This window comes from Mandrillus leucophaeus, unplaced genomic scaffold (genome assembly GCF_000951045.1).
Source record: "Mandrillus leucophaeus isolate KB7577 unplaced genomic scaffold, Mleu.le_1.0 Scaffold234, whole genome shotgun sequence".
Taxonomy (NCBI): Eukaryota; Metazoa; Chordata; class Mammalia; order Primates; family Cercopithecidae; genus Mandrillus; species Mandrillus leucophaeus.
Window position 1 is genome coordinate 964,774 of NW_012102410.1, and position 9,310 is coordinate 974,083.

The 9,310-nt window shown below is 49.6% G+C and overlaps 1 protein-coding gene across 1 annotated transcript in view; it reads right to left on the reverse strand.

The window, feature by feature from the left end:
- ARHGEF18 (Rho/Rac guanine nucleotide exchange factor (GEF) 18) overlaps positions 1 to 9,310 on the reverse strand; it is a 150,794-nt gene that overhangs the window by 43,653 nt on the left and 97,831 nt on the right. The window contains exon 11 of the mRNA XM_011982062.1: positions 962 to 1,100. Within this exon, the coding sequence (XP_011837452.1) occupies positions 962 to 1,100 (139 nt within the window). The remainder of the gene's footprint in view (positions 1 to 961; positions 1,101 to 9,310) is intronic.

Consider the following 9,310-nt stretch of genomic DNA (forward strand, 5'->3'; position numbering starts at 1 on the left):
GGAGGCCGAAGTCAGGCAGATCACCTGAGGTCAGGAGTTCGAGACCAGCTTGCCCAACATGGCAAAACCCCGTCTCTACTAAAAATACAAAAATTAGCCGGGCGTGGTGGCAGGTGCCTGTAATCCCAGCTACTTGGGAGGCTGAGGCAGGCGAATCACTTGAATCCGGGAGGTGGAGATTGCAGTGAGCTGAGATTGTGCCAGTGAACTCCAGCCTAAGCGACAGAGTGAGACTCTGTCTATAGAAAAAAAAAAGCAGGGGCGGGGGAGATTATCTGTCAATGTCACATCAGGATTTCTTCCATAGTAACTTCCTTCAATGTTTAGTTACATCCTAATGGGGTGTGGATTGCAGCGTCCTTGACAGACCACTGGAGCCCACTTGGGGCCCCTAGGATCCTGTCTACCAGGAGTTAAGTGGAAATGGCTTCATGGTCAAAGGTGGGAGGGCAGTCCTTACTCAGAGAAAAAAGATAATCTATTCCCTTTCCCACAAACTCATGGAATAGCCACCACAAACATATCAGCTTCTAGCATCACTTTGTACTCGGACACCGCTGCGGCATTATCAAGGCAACCACTTTGAAGTCCTATAAAACGAGGTAAGGCACAGATAATGGGACGCCACCTCCACACACACCCAGCAGGACTTTGAGCATCACCTTGAGTAAGGAGCCTGGCCTAAGGAGCGAGTCCAAGGATCCCCTGACGCCACTAGGCAAACTGGCTCCACCAGGGGTTGAATACACCCCGGGTCACATCGAATATACCCCGGGACACATCGTTTTTGCAAAAAGGCGTGGATCCAGGAAGCAAGCGTTAATGGGAATTTCTCTGCTTGGCACAGGGGCTGCCGTGTGGATTCACACAGATCTAAGTCCGGGTCTCCCTCTGGGGAGGCTGTCAACAGCTCCCCGGGGAACGCCACCCACCCGAGGGCAGGGAGAGGACTCCGGCTTACCCGAGTTGCGTCCCAGGGCCAGCCGGGCTCGGTGTTGGCTGGGGACCCCCTTTCTGAGAGACCGTCATACCGACATTCCTGGACAGGGCCGGGCTGCCATCGGACAGGAGGGTGCCCCGGGGGTTCTCCTTGAGCGAGGCTGTGACAGAGGCAAGGACAGAGTTGGTGCTGAGAAAGTGGGTCGGGTAGCGGAGGTCGCCCGCGCGGAAGCCCCGCTCCGACTGCGGCCGCAGCACGGACAGGATCTTGGAGGTCAGCAGCTCGTTATCCAAGAAGACGTTCTCACTCCATTTCCTGGGGAAAGAGCCGTAAAAAGACAGCTCGGGGCGGCCGGGGAGCGTGCCGTGCCTGTCCCCGCTTTTGGAGTGAGCATTCCCCATGTTCGCGCCCAGGGCTCCGGGACCCGGCGCGGTGCCAGGCTGGGCTGCGCCGTTTTTATGCCTCGGTGGGATCCTTCTAGAAAACAGAGCTGCGTCTTCCCTTGCTGTATTGGCTGAAGCAGCGGGTCTGGAGGGCAGGATATTGGTCCCCACTGTGACCATTTACTGTGGAAATTGCACAGTATTTGCTGCTTTGATAGAATAAAACAGGGGAAAAAAAAAAAAAAAAACCCTCTAGGCTCTCCCTTGGTCTTTGCAGGGTGTAAAAACCAAGTGAGCTGTTTCAGTTTGCTGTAAATAGTCTAAGATCATGAAACTGTGCGCCTGGCGCGCTTCATGCCAAAACCTCGCACGTGATGATAATTAATCTGAGATCAGATGTTAGGGTGACTCTAAGACCCAGAGATGGCAAGACACGGTGTTTAGCCGCCCCTGGTCATCAGGACTCGAATAGAATTCTACCATCGAAGCAGACCTGAGGCTCCGATTCTGTTCCACACCGTGATTATAAACCAATCCAACATCAACAGGGGCTGCAAAGAGTTGTCTACACCCATCTGTTCATTAATTTAAGGGTTCAGATCATAGGATACATGTGCCCGCGGATAAGCTCACCTGCTCATGGAAAGATGCAACTCTTTTAATTATTATTATTTTTAGAGACAGTCTCACTCTAGCTCAGGCTGGAGTGCAGTGGCCGACCACAGCTTACTGCAGCCTTAAACTCCTAGGCTCAAGCAATCCTTCTGCCTCAGTCTCCTGAGGAGCTGGGATTATAGGTGTGCTGTATAATTTTAAAATATTTTCTTGTAGAGAGATGGGGGTCTCACTATGTTGCCCAGGCTGGTCTTGAACTCCTGGCTTCAAGTGGTCCTCCTGCTTTGGGCCTCCCAAGATGCAACTCTTAATAAAGCTCAACTATGGCCGGGCGCGGTGGCTCACGCCTGTAATCTCAGCACTTTGGGAGGTCAAGGTGGGTGGATCACAAGGTCAGGAGTTTAAGACCAGCCTGACCAAGATGGTGAAACCCCGTCTCTACTAAAAAAACAAAAAACAACAAAAAAACCCCACAAAAATTAGAAGGGTGTGGTGGCAGATGCCTGTAATCCCAGCTACTCGGGAGGCTGAGGCAGAGAATTGCTTGAACCCGGGAGGCAGAGGTTGCAGTGAGTGGAGATCGTGCCACTGCACTCCAGCCTGGGCGACAGAGTGAGACTCTGCCTCAAAAATAAAATAAAATAAAATAAAATAAAATAAAATAAATAAAGCTCAACTATCATTCATTAGGTTCAGTTTTCCCCTCCTACTTGACAAGTGTAGTTGAGATGGGCTACTTGGCTAGTTTATTCTTACATTTTATAAAATTGTATCTTCAAGCTCTGCCCAGATAAGGACAAAGAGTAGCATTAAAAAGAAATCTGGGCTGGGCGTGGTGGCTCATGCCTGTAATCCTAGCACTTTGGAAGGTAGAGGTGGAAGGATCGTTTGAGGCCAGGAGTTCAAAACCAGCCTGGGAAACATAGCAAGACCCTGTTTCTACACAAAATAAAAAATTAGCTGGGCACAGTGGTGCACACCTGTAGTCCCAGCTACTCGGGAGGCTGAGGCAGTAGGATCGCTTGAGCCCAGGAGTTCAAGGCTGCAGTGAGCTATGATCGCGCCACTGCACTCTAGGCTGGGCGACAGAGCGAGACCATCTCAAAAAAAAGAGAAGAGGGGAGGGGAGGGGAGGAGAAAGGAGGGGAGAAGAGAAGAGAAGAGAGAAGAAAAATAGAAATCTGATCTGTCAGGCTGGGTGCAGTGGCTCATGCCTGTAATCCCAGCACTTTGGAAGGCCGAGGCAGGTGGATCACCTGAGGTCAGGAGTTTGAGACCAGCCTGGCCAACATGATGAAACCCCATCTCTACTAAAAATACAAAATTAGCTGGGCATGGTGGGGAACGACTGTAATTCCAGCTACCTGGGAAGCTGAGGCAGGAGAATCACTTAAACCCGGGAGGCAGAGGTTGCAGTGAGCCCGACATCATGCCACTGCACTCCAGCCTGGACAACACCAGTGAGACTCCATCTGAAAAAAAAAAAAGAAAAAAAGAAAAAAGAAAAAAAAAAAAAAAAAAAAAAGAAATCTAATCTGTCCAGTGGCCTCCTGGCTCCTAGGTACTGACATACCACTGGTTTGTCTATGTTACAGAAAGAGAGCAGCTGGAAGTCTCTTTCTTGGGAACATGGAGTTATAAACCATGGGGTGGGCAGAGCTTGCCCTAGTGGAAAATGTACTCACAGCAGCTCTCCTGGGACAGGATTCAGCATTCTGAGCAACTTGTTTTTTTGTTTTTTTGGTTTTTTTTGAGACAGATTTCCGCTCTTGTTGCCCAGGCTGGAGTGCAATGGCGCCATCTCGGCTCACCGCAACCTCTGCCTCCTAGGTTCAAGTGATTCTCCTGCCTCAGCCTCCCGAGTGGCTGGGATTACAGGCTCCCCACCACCACACCAGGCTAATTCTGTATTTTTAGTAGAGACATAGTTTCTCCACGTTGGTCAGGCTGGTCTCGAACTCCCGACTTCAGGTGATCCGCCCGCCTCGGCCTCCCAAAGTGCTGGGATTACAGGCTTAAGCCACCGCACCCGGCCTCTGAGCAACTTTTAATTTAGCTGTAAATTGAAGGTGATTGTTAACGTGCAAGTGGGTGTGTGTTAGAGATTTTCTGGCAGAGGAGCCAAGAATTCTCGCTGACTAAGACATCAGCCACTAAGCTGTGTGACAGCACATCGCACACATACTCAGTCGCTGTTCATTCTTTCCACGGCCCAGCACAGCGAGGATGACATTTGTTCAGTGGCCAGAAACATTCTGACATCATGATAATACATGACTAACAATTCCTATTATTATAGGAGACAAAGCAGTTGACGATGTAATTCACAAAGCAACACGTCTGTAAAAAAACAGGAATCCTGAACCAAAGGCGACACGGTCCAGGACAGGCATTTCCTGCCATTTCTGTCCAACAACTCCACCCAGACGATTATGACCTAAACGTACAAATACGGTGCAAAACCCGAGATGTATCCTTTGCCCAGCAGCATCCTGGCACGGCTGACACATGGTTGCTTGTGGACTGAGGTCCTGACTGAAATCAGATGAATTCTGCTCTAGCACAATAGTCCATAGAAGAAAAAGTCACTAAAAACAGCATTTGGCCAGGCACGGTGGCTCACACCTGTAATCCCAACACTTTGGGAGGCCAAGGGGGGTGGATCATTTAAGGTCAGGAGTTCAAGACCCGCCTGGCCAACATGGTGAAATCCTGTCTCTACTAAAAATACAAAAATTAGCTTGGCAGTGGTGGTGCACACCTGTAATCCCAGCTACTCAGGAGGCTGAGGCAGGAGAATTGCTTGAGCCTGGGAGGCAGAGGTTGTGGTAAGCCGAGATCATGCCACTGCACTCCAGCCTAGGTGACAGAGTAAGATCCTGTCTCAAAAAAAAACCAAAACAAAACAAAAAAACAGCATGTAAAGCAATGCCAATTCCCAAAATCAAGTTGATGGCAAAAAGAAAGAAAAGGAAGGAAGGAAGGAAGGAAGGAAGGAAGGAAGGAAGGAAGGAAGGAAAGAAATGCTGATTCCAAAGAATTTTAATAAACTATTGGTAATGCTAAATCTATGGGAACAGATGTAAATCTTCCTTTCATGATTTAGAAGACACTGAAGTTTTCACATGTTGGGGTCATGACCAGGGGACACCAGGTTAGAGACCAGCCTGGGCAACACAGTGAGATCTCGTCTCTTAAAAAACAACAACAACAAATTAGGCAGACATGTTGGTGTGTGCCAGGAGTCCCAGCTACCTGGGAGGCTGAGGTGGGAAGATCGCTTGAGCCCTGGGGTTCAAGGCTGTGGTGAGCCATGATTGCCCCACTGCACTCCAGCCTGCGTGACAGAGCAAGACTCTGAAAAAAATGAAACAAAAGGAAATAGAATAAGAGGTGGACAGTCATAAATACAGTCTTCCTGGAACACGTGTGGCCACTGAAATAGCTGACGGGTCAAGACATGAGTCAGTGGCCCTGCCACAGACCCGCTGCATTGATTATGTCCTTTATTCCGTATTTGTGATGCTTTGACCTCTTGGGGCTTTGCTGAGCATGGACGCATAGCCCCTCCCAGGACTGGCCAGTTTCTAGAAATAGTAAACGGTCTGCAGCCAATGCAGAGCTCAGACCCCCAGTTGCCTCCTTTATGGGGCTGTCACACTCCTGGCCGTGGTCCCGCTGCCCTCATCACCTCGGGGTCCCATCCTGAGCCTGCTCACCCTGCCTGGTCCATTTGTTCCCCAGGAAACCACAATGAAGATTCCTGTCCATATTTTCCCCTGTCCCCCAACGGACCCTGGTGCTTCCCCGTGTGGCTCCTGTGTGGTGTGCCCTGCCTCCTGCTTCCAGAGGACTGTGAATATAAACTTCTTCCTTCCTGATGGTCATTTCTGGGTCTGCGAGTCTCACCATACTGGGTTCAGACAAATCCCAGGTATCCTAAAACGACAGCTGCCCAGGGACCAGAGGTCTGCTTGCCAGGGATGGGAGAGCCTCAGATCGTCTGCCACCTTTTTTTTTTTTTTTTTTTGAGATGGAGTCTTGCTCTGTCACCCAGGCTGGAAAGCAGTGGGGGTGATCTCGGCTCGCTGCAACCTCCACCTCCGGGATTCAAGTGATTCTCCTGCCTCAGACTCCTGAGTAGCTGGGATTACAGGTGCCTGCCACCTTGCCCAGCTAATTTTTGTATTTTTAGTAGAGACAGGGTTTCACCATGTTGGCCAGGCTGGTCTCGAACTTGTGACCTCAAGTGATCTGCCTGCCTTGGCCTCCCAAAGTGCTGGGATTACAGGCATGAGCCCCCGCACCTGGCCTACGGTGTTTCTTTTTGGGGTTCTACGATCCATGGCGGTGACTCTGTGAATACACTAAAAGCCCCGGGGTTGTACTCTTTAATGGGTGCATTGTATGGTCTGTGAATTACGTCTCAATAAACCTGGTCAACCAACAGATTCACATCTGTGATGGACAGGCTTCCTTCTGCGAGGGGAGAGCAAGATATCTGATTTGCAGTTCAACATACGGTGGGAATTAGTCGCTCTGCTCTTGGCTCCGAGAGAGACAGGGATACGTATTTATCTCCTGCTACGGTTTTTCCTACAGCAGACGGCCATGGTGCTTGGGGTTCAGCTTGTGCTGTCCAGCACTTTCTGTGCAGCTGCAACAGCTACTCAGAGTCTAATTAGCGCCTCCTGCCCACTGCTGAGAGGTGCGATCGATTGGCGAGCACCTGGCCCGCTGTGGCCACTGTATGCCGCAGAGCTCTTTCTGCAAGGGGACCTGGAGGATGGATGGAAAGAAGTGAACGGTGAAAATCCAAACAGTTCTGACCTGAGGGGGAAAAAAATATACCCTATTCTCAGCAACAAACACAGACGGTGGCCTATCTTCAGGGTGATTTTTAAAAGCTGGTTTTGTCTTGATTTCGTAAATTCAAGAGTAGTCTCTGGCCAGGCACAGTGGCTCACGCCCTGTAATGCCAGAATTTTGGGAGGCTGAGGTGGGAGGATCGCTTGAGGCTAGGTGTTCAAGACCAGCCTGGGCAACATAGTGAGACCCTGTCTCTATAATTTTTTTTTTTTTTTTAAACACTAAAACAAGAGCAATCTCTGAGCAAGTTAGATGACAAAGCTTTCGTAACAGGTGTCAGGATTCCACCTGCATTACTTTACTGGGACAAAAGATTCCATATTTTTCTTCTTCTTCTTCTTTCTTTTTGTTTTTTATGAGACAGATCTCACTCTGTCACCCAGGCTGGAGTGCAGTGGCGCGATCTCGGCTCACTGCAACCTCCATCTCCCAGGTTCAAATGATTCTCCTGCCTCAGCTCCCCAAGTAGCTGGAATTACAGGTGCCCACCACCATGTCTGGCTATTTTTGTATTTTTTGTAAAGATGGTGTTTCTCCATGTTGTCCAGGCTGGTCTCAAACTCCTGGCCTCAAGTGATCCACCTGCCTCAGCCTTACCAAAGTGTTAGGGTTACAGGCCTGAGCCACCACACCCAGCCTAAGAGCCCAGACTTTTTTTTTATTATTTTTATTTTTGAGACGGAGTCTCACTCTGTCGCCCAGGCTGGAGTGCAGTGGTGCAGTCTCGGCTCACTGCAAGCTCCGCCTTCCGGGTTCACGCCATTCTCCTGCCTCAGCCTCCCGAGTAGCTGGGACTACAGGCGTCCGCCACCATGCTCGGCTAATTTTTTGTGTTTTTAGTAGAGACGGGGTTTCACCATGTTAGCCAGGATGGTCTCGATCTCCTGACCTCGTGATCCAGCTGCCTTGGCCTCCCAAAGTGCTGGGATTACAGGCGTGAGCCACCGCGCCTGGCCGACCTCAGACTTTTTCTAGTGCCTCTGTGCTTCCTTTGTGACTCAGTCTCTCACAAACCCTGTAAGTCACAGGCTTTGTCCTCTGATATCCAAGGACACTCCTCATTAGGTCTTACAGGAACAGGACTCACCAAAAATTACATGAAAATGGCTGAGTAGTTACTAGCCTGTTCAAAGTAATATTCAAGAAAATCCTGATACACTTTTTTTTTTTTTTTTGAGACAGTCTTGATCTGTCACCCAGGCTGGAATGTAGTGGCACAATCTTGGCTCACTGCAACCTTCACCTCCCTGCAGTGGTGCAATCTTGGTTCACTGCAACCCTGCCTCCTGGGTTCAAGTGATTCTCCTGCCTCAGCCTCCCCAGTAACTGGGACTACACGCGCGTCCAACCACACCCAGCTAATTTTTGTATTTTTAGTAGAGATGGGGTTTCGCCATGTTGGCCAGGCTGGTCTCACACTCCTGACCTCAGGTGATCTACCCGCCTAGGCCTCCCAAAGTGCTGGGATTACAGGAGTGAGCCACTGAGCCCAGCCTGCCTTCTTGTTTTTTTTTTTTTTTTTAAGAGAGACAGGGTCTCGCTCCATCACCCAGGCTGGAGTGCACTGGCATGATCATAGCTCACTGAAGCCTCCAATTCCTGAGCTCAAAGGACCCTCCGGCCTCAGCCTCCTGAGTAGCTGGGATTACAGGTGCGTGACACCATTCCCAGCTAATTTAAAATTTTTCTGTAGCAACGGGGATCTCATTATGTTGCCCAGGCTGGTCTTGAATACCTGGCCTCAAGGGATCCTCCCACTTTGGCTTCCCAAAGTGCTGGGATTATAGACATGAGCCACTGTACCCGGCCCTGATATGACATATTAAGTGACTGCCTTAATTGGTTTCAAATTGTCTTTTATATATAATCTAAAGGCACACTGACTTCTAGAAATGCCAATTTGTAAGCCTAAATTGCAGATTCCTGTATATAGCCTCTCACTTGTAAAGGCACCCCAACCATCTTTTGAAGGCAGCTGGGCCCTGGTCCATAAGTCTCCACAGTTTTCTGCAAAGGACTGTCCAAGAAACACATGGGGCTGGGAGTGGTGGCTCAAGTCTGTAATCTGAGTACTTTGGGAGGCTGAAGCAGGAGGATCCCTTGAGCCCAGGATGTCGAGACTGCAGTGAGCTATGATGGCACCACTGTACTCCAGCCTGAGTGACATAGCGAGACCCTGTCTCTGAAAAAAAAAAACAACAAAAAGAAAGAAACAAGTGAACCAGACAAGTGTCTCGGTTTCAAGGCCTGGCCTCAGAAATAATGGCTTCTTTTCTCACATTTAGGGGGATTTTCTGTCCCCATCCATCCTTCTGTTCTTTGTTTCAGCCCAGACTTTTCTTGTAGGCTGAGAGCGCAACCTGGCTCTAGAGAGTTCTAGCAAGCACTGGCTTACCGGCGAGTGTTCGAGAGACAATTAGAGAAAATGTGATGCCAGATGAAGTTTTCAGTTCACAGTTCCTGCCTTTTCAGCCACCTGGGAATAGACTAAATCAATGAGAAG